A 15,574-nucleotide genomic window follows, 5' to 3' on the forward strand; every position below is an offset into this window, starting at 1 on the left:
CTAGGTGCTAATTACGGAGCAGCAGCGCTAATTACGGAGACTCTAATCAAGGGAGAGATTGTAAAGGACCAAATCCATTGAACGCCTTTTTGCACCCTTGTCATTTTCTTAATGTTTTCTTCCATTCTTTCTCATCTTCCTTCCCTAATTACTTTCTTAGTCATCCCTCTCTCGCTTCTTCCTGTTTTCCCGTTACCTCCTTTCTTCCTTCCAAACCCTTTCCACTGTTTCCATGCCATGGTAGCAAAATCGGTTATCACTCTGTCTTTCTACCCACCTCTTGCTTTGTTCGGGTTTGATTTTCTTTCTCTCTCTTGTGCCTTCCTTCTCTTCTTTCCCTTCTTCCACCTCCTCTTCCCTTCCCACTTCTCTCCCAACTCTTCTCTTCCCCCTCTTCCCTCTTCCCCTCTGCTTTCGCTCCTTTCCCATCACGGTTTCTCTAGGAATCCATCTCACCCGCCATGCAGCTCGGCCGTGCCCTCCGACAAAACCTCCTTCCTCTTACTCAACACTTTCTGTCAAGCCTTGCACAGCGTCCCAGAGCGCCGAGGATGCCGAGATCCCCAAACCCAGTGTATAAAGGGAACGTCAAGGATGCTCGGTATGTCTTCTATACTCTTCCTTCCTTTCTTTCTCTTCATTCGAGCTTTGTTTCCTCCTTGCTTGCATTTTCATTGCAGTCCCTGCTTTTCTTCTTCAATTCTTTTTCTTTTTCTTTTATTTTTTTTCAACTTCACCCTTCTTTTCTGACTCTTCCATTTCTTTCCTGTTCTGGCCTGTCGGCCTTTTACTTCACTCTTGCTTCCACACGTTTCTTCTTTTCCTTTCCACCTCCACCGCTCTATTTGACATGTCTACCACACGTTTGACATGAAGCACTTCGGCAAGAGCTTTTATTCCTCTTCCCTACTACCTTCAATCCCTCTGCAAGGGGAACAACCTTCCTGCTGTCCTCAGTCTAGGCGACACAAACTGCTGCCGCAACGCTCCTTCCAGGCCTCTCAAGGAGACAGAAAATATCAGAGCAAGACAGCAGATGGCAAAGAACAGCACTGCTACATCACAACAGAACCCACCACCGTCACAAACACAAAGCCATACTCCAGTCTCATGGATGTTTAATAAAACAGACTCCAAAAAGTCCAGACAACACATGGGGGATCTTTCAGTTGGGAAATCACACCTATCACAGCTCAACACATCAATCCTTCAGCAAGGATAAAAAGCACGAGGCAGCCACAGCTCCCACATTTCAGAAACCTTGAGGCAGAGCATGTTCTTGCCTCATGAACACAAAATGTCAAGTTCTTGCTTCTTCCTGTGGGCAGGCGCACACTGCAAACACATCGCAGACAGAACCTTGGTACCCAGGGGCATTAGTCCCCACAGATTAATTCCTTCATCAGCATGAGCCACACTTCCCTCAGCCAAACAAAAGACACAAAGGGAAGGCCATAGCATTTTCAATGAGATCATCCCAGCCATGCTCAATACATCCACTCTGAGAAAGACACTGGAGTCCCTCTCCCATCTATCCTTCTGCCACCACCTCACACAGTTCCTGGAAGCAGCTGGAATGGAAGGACAGCAGATAGTGGTGGCTTTGCTGATCCACACCTAGACGTATGACAAGCAAGGCAACATTCCATTGACCCAATATGAAGATACCACTACAAAACAAGAACAAGAGTATATCTGTCACTCAAATTCACCCTCTTTAGGTATCATTGACTTACCTGTAGTATTCCTGCAGTATTGCTTCTTCAGAAAAGGAAACTCAGGACAATAGAATTTAATCGAAGAGCTAATTCCTCTTAACATTAACAACGATTTCTGGTGATATCAGGCAGAAAGAAATTACTCTCATTATCCAAAAGCTTTGAAATCACTGAAGAGTGTTACGCGCTCCCTTATGCACTTCTATCACAAGGGAAGCAAGAGGCGGGCATGAAAGCTAAGGACATTCTCTCAATATCATCCTCTGTTCCAGAGAGGGGAAAAGCTCACAACGATGGCCAGACCCCCAAATCTCTGCAACCTGACAGCTGACAAAATTCTGGCCTCTACATCTCATCCTGTAATAAAAACACATTGCCAAGGAGAGAGAAGGAAAACCCAAAAGGTGGGAGTTTTTGCTAAGACTAAAGAAGAAAATCCAAGGTACCCAGGACAATGTAATGAAATACAAGGCTTCCCAGCAGCTTGAATACAGAGAGCTCTACTGGCCCTGCCTACCAAGACACGGTCTTGACTTACCTGTAGCATCCCTGGTTGCTTCTTCAGAAAAGGAAGTAATTGCAGGAGAGCAGAATTGGTCCTAAGGGACATTTCTTAATGTTATCAGTGATTCCTGGTGAATCCACACAGAAAAAAACTACTCTCACTCTCCAAAAGCTTTGAAGTTACTGAACAATGCATGGTTCTCCCTGAGGCATTTTAGTCACAAGGGGATCAAGAGGCAGACCTGAAAGCCCACCTCCAGGGAGTGGAAAAGCCATTTCTTACACTGATCGCCAGACACCTAACCCTCTGCAAGCTAAGACCTGCCAAAATTCTGACCTCTGCATTTCAACTTGAATAGACAGAGCACTCCTGACCATGCTTAGCTAGACCAAGAGCAGCTTTACCCCAAGCAAAGGGTCAGAGAAGCCTGGCAGCAGTGACAGAATTTGCAAAAGCATATGGTGGAGCAATAACATTCCACCTGAAAACCAAGTCATTAAAAGGCATGTGCGGCTGATATCTTTACAACCAATAACACCATGAAGAAAAATAGCTCTCTATGATATGCAGAACTTCAAGACATCCTGAGAAGACCCCAGGCAAACAACTCTGCACTGGGTGTCTTCCCAACGTTTACTTTTTGAATCCTCCACCCCAAACCCTGGGAAATGAGATCCCCACCTACGCAGACATTATCCAGTTCTTCACCAATGATACAGTCCATGTTCTGTACAACATCTCCTGATCCTCAGAAAAGACACTTTGCTGTTCATCATCATACTCCACATGACACAGGCCCTACACTGTACAGCTTGCAGAATCACTGCCTTAATACCCAGACATTGCTCAAGAACAGGAACTTGCCCCACCAAGAAAATCCACCCTGTCCACCACACACATGCACATTCTTACCTTCCCTCGCACAAACACTATCTGGGAGGATGCAAAGCCATGCAATGTCTGGCAGACTCTCCCCTCAAATTCACCCTGAATGTTTTGTGCCTTTTCAGCAATCCCAGCACCAAACAACACAGACATGCATGGTAAAGATGTTATAGATTCCATCAGGAGAGCTGAGACAGCTCCGATCTCAGTCCATGTGGATTTCATTCTTGGAGACAATCGCAGTAAATGCTGATGCACAGAAGCACTCAAGATATCAGCTTGCTGAGAAAATTTGTATCAGAGAAGAATCAGAGCTGGGCTGCAGTGCAGGGTTTGGCCTGTACACGCACACATCAGCACGTGTTTCACGAGAGAACCAAAGAAAATGATGAAGTGCAACGACACTCAGGATAGCAATGGGCTGGGAGAGTTTGAACCACAGAATACCCAGAGCTGAGCTGCTCTGAAGGATCATAAGGCTGAAGCACTACCCGCTAACACCACACTTACACTATGCATTAATCACTTAGTATATTCTTCTATCACTATTCATGCTATTATTTTTCTCTTCCTTTGCTCTTCTGTTAAACTGTCTTCATACCAACACACGAGTGAGACATTCTTCTTTCCCATCATCCTCCACATTCCAGCAGGTGAGGGAAGGGGAGGAGTGAGTGAGTGGTATTCACATACTTAGTTTCTGGCTGGAGGGAAACCATTACAGACACACCATGAGAAAGGAGATCTGCATGTTAACAGACATTCTCCAGTTCTTCCCCAATGACACAGACCATGCTCCACTCAGTATCTTCAGTTCCATCAGGCAAGACTTTTCCCCTCTGGAAGTCACCCGCCCCGTGATGCATGAACAGGCCCTGATCAATGCCATGAGCAGCATCACTGCCACAACCCCCACACACTGCTCCACCACAGGAATATTCCCTAAATTTAAATACCACTTCGACCATGACCCAGGTCTTCACACAATCTCCCCTTCCTTCATGATCAGCACAAAGAACATCTGGATGGACGGGAAGACACATGGTGTCCAGCAGAGTCTTTCTACATCCCTAAACTTTTGGTCAATTCAGGTGGAAACTCTACAGAGCTGCACATTATATTTATAGTTCTTACAGATTGTGTGATTGGAGCTGTGAAAGCTCTGATCGCAGTACATATGAATTTCATTTTTGGAGAAAATTGCAGTAAATGCTGACACACAGAAGCACTCAAGATTTCAGCTGGGCAAGAAAAGGTGCATCACAGGAAAATCAGAGCTGAGCTGCTGTGCAGGGTTTGGCCTGTGCACGCACATATCAGCACGAACCATGTGTAACAGGACTCTGCATCTCTACTGAGGTCGACTATGAGAGTTCACAAGCAGGGGAAGTCAAGAACAGAATAATTACAACCACCTTCACATGTGCCCTTACTAATCCTGCCAGGAGATGAGGAAAGAACAATCAGAGCAACATCAATGGCTGTGGAAGCCCCTCCTGATGCCCACCACTACACAACGAACACACATCCAAGCGCTACCCTCACACAACCCTTCTCACAACACAAGAGCAAAATGGTCCATCAGGCATCTTCCCACACTCTTCATGTCACCGTCTCTCACCAACACATCCCCAACATCAGCCAGACACCAGCACAAGGAACTGTCCCTGGGGCTGCAGATTCATAAACTCAAGGGACATTCCAATTCCACACAATGTCTCAAGATCCAGAAGGCCTACAATACCAGACACTTCAAAGACTGGAAAAGATTCTTAGGCACAATCACTCCATTCTCATCCTGCCTCATGCTTTCCTCCGTTCCCCACTCTAGCATATATGTTCCAAAGTGTTCCAAACACGGACCTTGGCTCACACTCCTTTCCCTGAACACATTAAAGACAGTTACCATACACTTGCAAAAAGAATATTAGAAAAATCCACAATGCCTTCCTCAGTTTGATCATGTCTCCAGAACAAAAACAAAAGGAGGAAATTGCACCATGTGGAGAGAGAACCCTGAAGTCCCAATAGTCACCTTGAATCATGTACATCTCTTGTCAACAGACATTATACAGTTCCTCACCAATTACGCACGCCACGCTTTGTACAGCATCTCCATTTCCTCAGGAAAGACTTGTTCCTGCACAACTTCATTCTCCGTGTGATACAGGCCCTACTCCACAGCAATCAGGGCATCTCTGCACTAATATCCAGTCCTTGCTCCACCACAAGAACGTGACCCAACAAGAAAACCCACACTGTCTATGACCCAGGCCTTCATATTCTCTCACCTTCCCTCACATTTGGCACAAACAACATCTTGAGGGACGCAAAGACACACAGTGCCTGGCAGACTCCTCTCTGAACTTCCTCCTGAATGTTTTGTGCTTTTTCAGCAATCTCAGCTGCTAACACCACAGAGCTGCATGGTAGAGATCTTACAGATTCTGTCAGTAGAATTATGTCTGCTCTGATTTCAGTCCACATGGATTGTATTTCACAAGAGAACCACGGCAAATGATGAAGCACAAGGACACTCAGGATATCAACCGGGTGGAAGCATTTGTACCAACGAAACCCCAGAGCTGGGCTGCTCTGAAGGATCTGCGATGTTCGAGGACGTATGTGAGCTAAGCATGACAAGAGACACATAATCTCTACTGAGGCCAATGGTGCAAGGTCACAAGTAGGGGACAAGAAGCACAAACAGATCAGACCCACCTCCTCATCACACTCGCTTACAAACTATTAAAGGACTTTCACCAGGCTGTGGGTAACTTCAGGCTTGCTTTATTAACAACTCAGAGTTGAGCCATCACCTCAGTGAGTGGCAAAAGCCCACACAAAAGCATCAGATATTTAGAATCATTTTAAAATACGTATTCTTTCCTCAAAAAGTTCTTGGTTTTATTCCATGCTGTTTTCCCATGGGCTCTCACTTCCCTGTTATTCATTATTCTTTTTAAAGTCCGCCTCGATAATTCATCTCGACTGTGTCATTTCGATTCTCCCTCAGTAGTGATGCTCCATGTTTCTCCACCAATCATAAAAATTGCTTTTCTTCTTTCTTGAGATAGTCCTACTTATTCTTTAAAGCTTTAAAGAAAACCTCAAGCAGTTCCACTAACTTATTCCTATATTTAACTTATGCCTGTATGCAAAATAGCTTAACCTTTTAATCATTAGTTATCATTAAAGCAAATACCTGTTCTAGGTCTGACACTTCTTGCACAACCTCTTAATTCAGCTGGACTGGGCTTCAAATCAGTCATAGAAAGGGCTAATGCATCATTGAACAACATTCAGGGCTAAGCAGTATTATTGTAACTACCCTAAAGAACACTTCCCCAACACCACTTAGCACTCTTAACACAACACTCTATTTATCACAATCCACTGGCAGTAATATCTAAGTTTTACATCAATATATTCATCGTACCTCCTTATTTCCCTTAACACAAACCCCACCCGAGGATGAGCGTGGAAACATAACAGCAACTTCAATGACTCTGGAAGCTACTATAGATGGCCATGAACTACACACTGACTGAAGGTTGAAGAGTTACTCGCTTACAACACACTTGTACTGTGCATTAATCACTTTGTATATTCTTTCATCATTAATCATGCTATTATTTTTCTCTTCCTTTGCCGTTCTGCTCAACTGTCATTATCTCAACCCACGAGTTACACATCTTCTTTCCTATTTTCCCCCAAATTCCAGTACGCAACGGGAAGAGGAGAACGAGCAAGTGGCCTTGTGATACTTAATTGCTGGCTGGAGAAAAACCATGACAGACACACCATGGGAAAGGAGATCTAAAGTTTAGCAGACATTCTCCAGTTCTCCCACATTCCTCCCAGTATCTTCATTTCCTCCAGGCAAGACATTTCTCCTCCGGAAGTCACCCTCTCTGTGATACATGAACAGGCCCTGATCAACATGACAAGCACCATCACCGCCACAACACCCAAACACTGCTCCGCAGCAGGAATATTCCCGAAACCTAAATACCACTCTGAACATGATCCAGGTCTTCACACAGCCTCTCCCTCCCTCGTGGTCAGATTAAAGAACATCAGCATGAATGAAAAGCCAAAGGGTTCTTGGAAGACTTTTCCCACCTGCTTGACTGCCAACCTCAATTCTTTGCACCTTTTCAGTCATTTCAGGTGGAAACTCTATAGACCTGCACATTAGGTTTATAGTTCTTACAGATTCTCTTATTGCAGCTGTTACAGCTCTGATCCCACTCCACGTGAATTTCATTCTTGGAGCACATTGCAGTATATACTGATACACAGAAGCACTCAAGGTATCAGCTGGGTGGGAGAATTCATCCCAGAGAAGATAAGAACAGGGCTTCTGTGCAGGGTTTGGCCCGTACACACACATCAGAATGACCCTTGTGCATTAGGATACAGCATCTCTTCCGAGGCCGACTATGAGAATTCACAAGCAGGGCAAGTCAAGAACACAAAGATTACACCCACCTCTTCACATACTCTTACAAATCCTGCCTGGGGAGGAGCAAGGAACTCTCACAGCAACATCAATGGCTGTGGAACCTGCTTTCAGGATGCCCACCACTACACAACCACTGCAGACTCTACTGCTACCCTCCCACAAACCCTTTCCCAACACAAGAGCAAAAAGGTCCATCAGAAGGTGCTCCACCCTCTGCATGTATCACCCATTCTCACCAACACATTCCCAAAGTCAGGCCAATCTAGATTCCAAAATCAGACACCTGGATGCCTGGACCAGTAAAAAAAGGACAAAATTGACCATGATGGGAGAGAACCCAAAGTATCAGTTATCACATTGGGTCACGTACATCTCTTGCCAAGAAGAATCACACAGGAGAAGGACAATGAGGTTTTCAACAAAAAACACATTGGATGCCAGCACAGACAGCAGTCAGCGAATGTAATAAGGCACTAAACAGCACTGTGGAGACTGTCACCAGCACAGCCTGCACCTCTTGTAGCCCTGCAGCACGCTCACCTGAAAATGCTACAGACCAGCAAGAGCACCTCAAAAGCCAATGGCGCTACACCTCTCACCACTAGCAGTAGGGATTTATTTTACGAGGGAACAACTCAGACCCACACCACCAAACCTTAGGTCCAAAAGAGAAAAGCTGTTACTTAAGGAAAAATGTCTCCTGATTTACCCCACCCAACATCAACACCCGGGGGGTTCCGAAAAGGACCCAGAGGCCAGATCCCCATGAACGCTCGAAGCACCCGTCAACCCACCAGGAAGCAGATTCCTTGGACTCAGCACGGCTCTCACCTGTAATTTGATTCTAAAAGAGAACAACTAATATCCACAACATGAAACCTCACCTACAGGCAGTAGCGCTTGCTCCAAAAAGCTGTATCTTTATTTCCTCCTGCTCAGAGAAAGAACAACAGGAAATCCTGCAAGGACCCACAAGCTAAGAACCTGTAAAACTTCGGAAGACCATCAAGACCCGAGATCAGAGTGCCCGAGGGATCAGCCCACCTCCCACCAGCGCCCACCCAGACCACAGAAAACAATGGAAACAAGGGCCACTAGGGGACAGGGGCGTCAGGGACCCACGCGAGAGGCCAGAGAGGGAGCAGCACTGACCGTGTCCAGCAGAGCGGGCGGCTCCGGCTGCGTCTCCTTGGCCGCGGCGCCGGGCGGCGGGGGGCAGTTGGGGCTGAACACCATTAGGTCGCTCTTGCCCGCGCCCTCCGCCACGCACAGGCTCCGGCTCTGCCGCTGCGAGTACGACCAGCTCCCCACTTGGCTGGCGCACACCAGCGTCGCCGGCCCGCGCCCCGACAGTGCGCCCGCCTGCGGCGCCCACCGCCACGCCCCGCACAGCACCACCGCCACCACCAACAGCCCCGACACCGCGCAGATGGCCGCCACCAGCCACGCGTTCGTCGATGACGACAACAAAGACAACGACGACAACCCCGATGCCGCCGAGCCGCCCTCCGTGCCCGACGCCGCCCGCAGACCCGACCCCGACGACCCCGCGCCCGCCGACGCCTCGCCACCCTCCCCCAGCGACACGCTCAGCGTGGCCGTGGCCGAGCGCGCCGGCTCCCCGTGGTCCCGCACCACGATCACCAGCCTCTGCCGCGGGCCGTCCGCCTCCTCCAGCGCCCGCGCCGTGCTCACCTCGCCGCTGTACAGCCCCACGCGGAACGGGCCCTTCCCCCGCGGCTCCCGCACCTCGTAGCGCAGCCACGCGTTGTAGCCCGAGTCCGCGTCCACCGCGCGGATCTTGGCCACCACCTGCCCCGCCGGCGCCCCCCACGCCGCCCACGCCCACAGCGCCCCCGACGACGCTCCCGACGACGAGCCCCAAAACTCCGAGCCCGACGACGCCCAGCCCGACGCCCCGGCGCCCGCCCCGACGCCCGCGGCCGGCAGCAGCGCCGGCGCGTTGTCGTTCTCGTCCAACACCCACACCTGCACCGTCGCGTTGCCGCACAGCGACGGCTCCCCCGCGTCCAGCGCCCGCACCTCGAACTCCAGCACCTGCACCTCCTCGTAGTCCAGCGGCCGCAGCGCCCACACGCGACCGCTCTCCGCCTCCACCGACACGTAGCTCGACGCCGAAACCACACCCCCGCCCGACCCCCCCGCGCCCCCGACGCCGCCCTCCCACAACGAGTACCGAACGCGACCGTTGCCCGCCTCGTCCGGGTCCCGCGCCCGCACCCGAGCCAGCTCCGCGCCCGCCGCGTTGTTCTCCCGCGCCAGCACCGTGTACACGGCCTGCGCGAACGCCGGCGCGTTGTCGTTCACGTCCGACACCGGCACCCGCACTCGCCTGCTCCCGACCAGCGCCGGCGACCCGCCGTCCTCCGCACGCACCTCCACCTCGTACTCCGACACGCGCTCCCGGTCCAGCGCCTCACGCACCACCAGCGAGTACGACCCCGGCACCGCCGACACCAGACCGAACGGCGACGCCGGCCGCACCGAGCACCGCACGCGCCCGTTCGACCCCGAGTCCCGGTCCCACACGCTCAGCAGCGCCACCACCGTCCCCACCGACGCGTCCTCCGGCACCGGCACCGACAGCGACGTCACCCGCACCTCGGGCGCGTTGTCGTTCTCGTCCAGCACCTCCACCACCACCTTGCAGTGACCCGACAGAGGGGGCGTCCCTTTGTCTCTCGCTTCTACACGAAAATCAAATACTCGGACTTCTTCAAAGTCCAGGGTGCCCGTGAGACGGATCTCCCCTGTATTCGTGTCCACAGTAATCACGTCCCTTCCACTCAAGGGAGCGAAGTTGGTAGCTGTGTAGGTAAACTCGCTGTTACTTCCTTCATCTGGATCCGTGGCGTTCACCCGCATCACCAGCGTCCCCTCTGCAGCGCTCTCCGGCAGCTGCACTTTATACACCGACTGGTTGAACTGGGGCGCGTTGTCGTTCGCGTCCAGCACCGAGATCACCAGCTCCATCGTGCCCGACAGAGGCGGCCGGCCCCCGTCACTCGCCGTCAGCACCAAACGGTGCACGGGAACCGTCTCGCGGTCCAGGGGTTTCGTCAAAACAAGATCAGGCACCTCATTTCGCTCACTAGATGTCTCAAAATCCAGGCTAAAGTGCTCGTTTGGGCTGAGCGAGTACGAGAGCCGCGCGTTCGCTCCGATATCCGCATCCGACGCGCCCTCCAGCGGGAAGCGAGACCCCGGCACGGTGTTTAACTCCGGGATGCTGAGGTTCTTGCGGGCGGCGGGGAAGAGCGGGGCGTTGTCGTTGATGTCGGTGACCTCCAGCTCCACGTGGAAGACGCGCAGCGGCCGCTCGAGCAGCACCTCCAGGCGCAGGGCGCACGGCGCGCTCTTCCCGCACAGCTCCTCCCGGTCCAGCCGCCCGCTCACCACCAGCGCCCCGCTCGCCCCGCTCACCTCCACGCTCGCCCGCCGGCCCTGCGACACCAGCCGCAGCCGCCGCGCCTCCGCCTCGCCCGCCTCCAGGCCCAGCTCCTGCGCCACACGCCCCACCACCGTCCCCACCTTCGCTTCCTCCGGCACCGAGTAGCGCACCTGCCCGCCGACCAGCGCCCACGCCGCCTGCAGCAACAGCACCCGCACCGCCGGCCCCCGACACGCGCCCATCGCCGCCGCCGCCCGCCCGGGCCCCGCACGGCTCCCGCCGCCGCCCGCCCGCCCCGACCGCCTCTCCTGCCCGCCCCGCGCCGCCCCCCCGCGCTCACAGCCGGGCTCTGCGCCGCCCCGACCGCCCCCGCCGGGGCTGAGCCTGCAGCGACACCGTGTGCTCAGCACCAGCCGAGCGCCAGACCCGCGCCCACCGCACTGCGCTCTACAACTTTTAGTCCTTCTTCCTCCTTCTTCCATTTAATTTAGTCTCCCCTCTCCCTTTCTTCATTCGTGTCTCTTTTGCTTCCGTTCTCTTTTATACATTCTTCTTCTCCTTCCACTCTCTCCTTTCTTCGGTTCCGTCTCTTCTCTTCCCTCTCCTGTTCCTTCTTGCTCTGCCCTCCCCGACTCTTCTCTCCCCTGTCCCTTGCCATTCCAGCCTTCTCTCTTCTTTATCTCTACTGACGATCAAAGACAGACCCATCAGCGATAATTACGGGGCGTCATCGTTAATTACCTGCTGCAGGACTCTGAGACAAGCGAGGCTGTCAGGAACCAACGCCTGTCACCAGACAGAGGTAACGTTGGTGCGTCCCAGTAACCTCCTTTACCGTTTCTTTCTTCTCCCGAGCCTCTTACGATCCACGCCACCTTTTCCTTCCATACATTCCTTTCTTCCCTTTCCCCTTTCTGTTTCTTTTTCCAACATCTTCGTTTTCTAATTTCTTGTCTTCCTTCGTCTCTCTCCGCATTCTCTCTTCCCCTTTTTCTTTTCTCCTCCTTCTCCTGTTCCTTCTTGCCCTGTCGTTCCCGACTCTTCACTCCACCTTCCCCTTTCCCTTCCAGCCTTCTCTCTCCTTTACCCTCGCTGGCAGCTCCCCAGTCGCCTCCAGCGCCGCGACAGAGACCGTTAAACTCGTAGCTATAGGTGCTAATTACGGAGCAGCAGCGCTAATTACGGAGACTCTAATCAAGGGAGAGATTTAAAGGACCATATCCATTAAACGCCTTTTTGCACCCTTGTCATTTTTTTAATGTTTTCTTGCATTCTTTCTCTCCTTTCTCATCTTCCTTCCCTAATTACTGCCGAGATCCTCAAACCCAATGTATAAATGTCAAGAACGCTTGGTATCTCTTCTACCAGCTCTTTCTTCCTTTCTTTCTCTTCCTTCGAGCTTTGTTTCTTCCTTGCTTGCATTTTCATTGCGGTCCCTGTTTTTCTTCTTCATTTCTTTTTCTTTTATTGTATTTTTACCTTCACCCTTCTTTTCTGACTCTTCCATTTTCTTTCCTCCTCTGCCCCGTCAGAGTTTTACTGCACTTCTGCTTCCACACAGGTTTCTTCTTTTCCTTTCCACCTCCACCGCTCTATTTGACATGTCTACAACATGTTTGACATGAAGCCCTTCGGCAAGAGCTTTTATTCCTCTTCCCTACTGCCTTCCATCTCTCCGCAAGGGGAACAACCTTCCTGCTGTCCTCAATCTAGGTGACACAAACTGCTGCCGCAACGCTCCTTCCTGGCCTCTCAAGGACATAGAAAATATCAGAGCATTTCCAGCAGATGGAAAAGAACAGCACTGCTACATCACAACAGAACCCACCACCCTCAAAAACACAAGGCCATACTCCAGCCTCATGGAGGTTTAAGAAAACAGACTCCAAAAAGTCCAGACAACACAAGGGGGATCTTTCAGTTGGGAAATCACACCTCTCACAGCTCAACACATCAATCCTTCAACAAGGATAAAAAGCACGGGGCACCCACAGATCCCACACTTCAGAAACCTTGAGGCAGAGCATGTTCTTGCCTCATGAACACAAAATGTCAATTTCTCGCTTCTTCCTGTGGGCAGGCACGTACTGCAAACACATCGAAGACAGAACCTTGGTACCCAGGGGCATTAGTCCCCACAGATTAATTCCTTCATCAGCATGAGCCACACTTCCCTCAGCCAAACAAAAGACACAAAGGGAAGGCCATAGCATTTTCAATGAGATCATCCCAGCTATTCTCAATACATCCACTCCCATAAAGACACTGGAGTCCCTCTCCCACCTGTCCTTCTGCCACCACCTCACACAATTGCTGGAAACAGCTGGAATGGAATGAGAGCAGATAGTGGTGGCTTTGCTGATCCACACCTAGACGTATGACAAAAGCAAGGCAACATTCCACTGACCCAACATGAAGACACCACTACAAAAAAAGGAACTCAAATCCACTCAAATTCACCCTCTTTAGGTATCATTGACTTACCTGTAGTATTCCTGGTTGCTTCTTCAGAAAAGGAAATTCAGGACAACAGAATTTAATCCAAGAGCTATTTCTCCTTAACATAACAATGATTTCTGGTGATATCAGGCAGAAAGAAATTACTCTCATTATCCAAAAGCTTTGAAACCACTGAAGAGTGTTCCCTGCTCCTTTATGTGCTTCTATCACAAGGGAAGCAAGAGGCAGGCATGAAAGCTAAGGACATTCTCTCAATATCATCCTCTGTCCCAGAGAGGGGAAAAGCTCACAACAATGGCCAGACCCCCAAACCTCTGCAACCTGACAGCTGCCAATATTCTGGCCTCTGCATCTGATCCAGTATTTCTAACACATTGCAAAGGAGAGAGAAGGGAAAACCAAAAGGGTGGGAGACTTTGTTAAAAGCAGATTAAAAAAACAAAGGAGCCCAGGACACAGTACAGAAATGAACAGTTTATGAGCAGCTTGAATACAGAAAGCACTCCTGACCCTGCTTAGCTAGACCAAGAGCAGAACGATTCCCAAGCAGAGGGTCAGAGAAGCCTGGCAGCGGTGACAAAATCTGCAAAACTTTCTGTTGGAGCAACAACATTCCACCTCAAAACCAAGTCATTAAAAGGCATGCGTGGCTGATGTCTTTACAACCAGTAACAGCATGACAAAATATAGCTCTCTATGATATGCAGAACTTCTAGAGATCCTGAGAAGACCCCGGGCAAACAACTCCGCATTGGGTGTCTTCCCAATGTTTTCTTTTGAAATCCTCTATCCCAAACCATGGGAAATGAGATCCCCAGATACGCAGACATTATCCAGTTCTTCACCAACGAAACAGTCCATGTTCTGCACATCTCCAGATCCTCAGGAAAGAGTCTTCGCTGTTCAGCATCGTCCTCCACATGACACAGGCCCTAATCTGTACAGCTTGCAGAATCACTGCCTTAACACCCAGATATAGTCCAAACATGGGAATTTGTCCCAACAGTGAAATCCACCCTGTCCACAACACACACGCACATTCTTACCTTCCCTCACCACTGGCACAAACACTATCTGGGAGGACGCAAAGCCATGCAATGTCTGGCAGACTCTCCCCTCAAATTCACCCTGAATGTTTTGTGCCTTTCAGCAATCCCAGCACCAAACAACACAGACATGCATCGTAAAGATCTTATAGATTCTACCAGTAGAGCTGAGACAGCTCCGATCTTAGTCCATGTGGATTTCTTTCTTGGAGACAATCACAGTAAATGCTGACGCACAGAAGCACTCAAGATATCAGCTTGCTGAGAAAATTTGTATCAGAGAAAAATCAGAGCTGGGCTGCGGTGCAGGGTTTGGCCTGTACATGCACACATCAGCATGAACTATATGATTCGTGAGAGAACCATAGAAAATGATGAAGTGCAACGACACTCAGGATAGCAATGGGCTGGGAGAATGTGAACCACAAAATACCCAGAGCTGAGCTGCTCTAAAGGATCATAAGGCTGAAGCACTACCCGCTAACAACACCCTTACACTATGTATTAATCACTTCGTATAGTCTTCTATCACTAGTCATGCTAGTTCCTTTTGCTCTTCTGTTGAACTGTCTTTATACCAACACACAAGTGAGATGTTCTTCTTTCCCATCGTCCTCCACATTCCAGCAGGTGAAGGAAGGGCAGGAGTGAGTGAGTGGTATTCACGTACTTAGTTTCTGGCTGGAGGGAAACCATTACAGACACACCATGAGAAAGGAGATCTGCATGTTAACAGACATGCTCCAGTTCTTCCCCAATGACACAGACCATGCTCCACCCAGTATGTTAATTTCCATCAGGCAAGACATTTCTCCTCTGGAAGTCACCCACCCCGTGACGCATGAACAGGCCCTGATCAATGCCATGAGCAGCATCACTGCCACAACCCCCACACACTGCTCCACCACAGGAATATTCCCTAAATTTAAATACCTCTCTGACCATGACACAGGGCCTCACACAATCACTCCTTCCCTCATGATTGGCACAAAGAATATCTGGACGGATGTGAAGACACATGCTGACAAACAGACTCTTCCTACATTCCTAAACTTTTGGTCATTTCAGGTGGAAACTCTA

At 50.3% G+C, this 15,574-nt stretch overlaps 1 protein-coding gene across 1 annotated transcript; it reads right to left on the reverse strand.

Moving 5' to 3' along the window:
- Positions 1 to 1,401: 1,401 nt before the first annotated feature.
- On the reverse strand, positions 1,402 to 11,964 carry LOC138727230 (protocadherin alpha-2-like). Its single transcript, XM_069869519.1, has 3 exons — positions 11,852 to 11,964; positions 8,729 to 11,372; positions 1,402 to 1,561 (listed from the first exon to the last, which is right to left on the reverse strand). Exons 1-3 carry the CDS (start codon positions 11,962 to 11,964, stop codon positions 1,532 to 1,534), a joined length of 2,787 nt encoding a protein of 928 aa, XP_069725620.1. The 3' UTR covers positions 1,402 to 1,531.
- Between the last annotated feature and the right edge of the window lie 3,610 nt (positions 11,965 to 15,574).

The sequence above is a fragment of the Phaenicophaeus curvirostris genome, chromosome 15 (assembly GCF_032191515.1).
Source record: "Phaenicophaeus curvirostris isolate KB17595 chromosome 15, BPBGC_Pcur_1.0, whole genome shotgun sequence".
Taxonomy (NCBI): Eukaryota; Metazoa; Chordata; class Aves; order Cuculiformes; family Cuculidae; genus Phaenicophaeus; species Phaenicophaeus curvirostris.

Excerpts from the sequence above, each read along its gene's own strand:
- LOC138727230 (XM_069869519.1), bottom strand. The coding sequence starts at position 11,964 with ATGCGGAGAGAGACGAAGGAAGACAAGAAATTAGAAAACGAAGATGTT. Across the intron at positions 11,373-11,851 it reads AGGAAAAGGTGGCGTGGATC|GCTCAGCCCCGGCGGGGGCG; the intron begins GTAAGAGGCTCG and ends GTGTCGCTGCAG. Across the intron at positions 1,562-8,728 it reads CGCCCGCTCTGCTGGACACG|GAACTGTGTGAGGTGGTGGC; the intron begins GTCAGTGCTGCT and ends AGCTGCTTCCAG.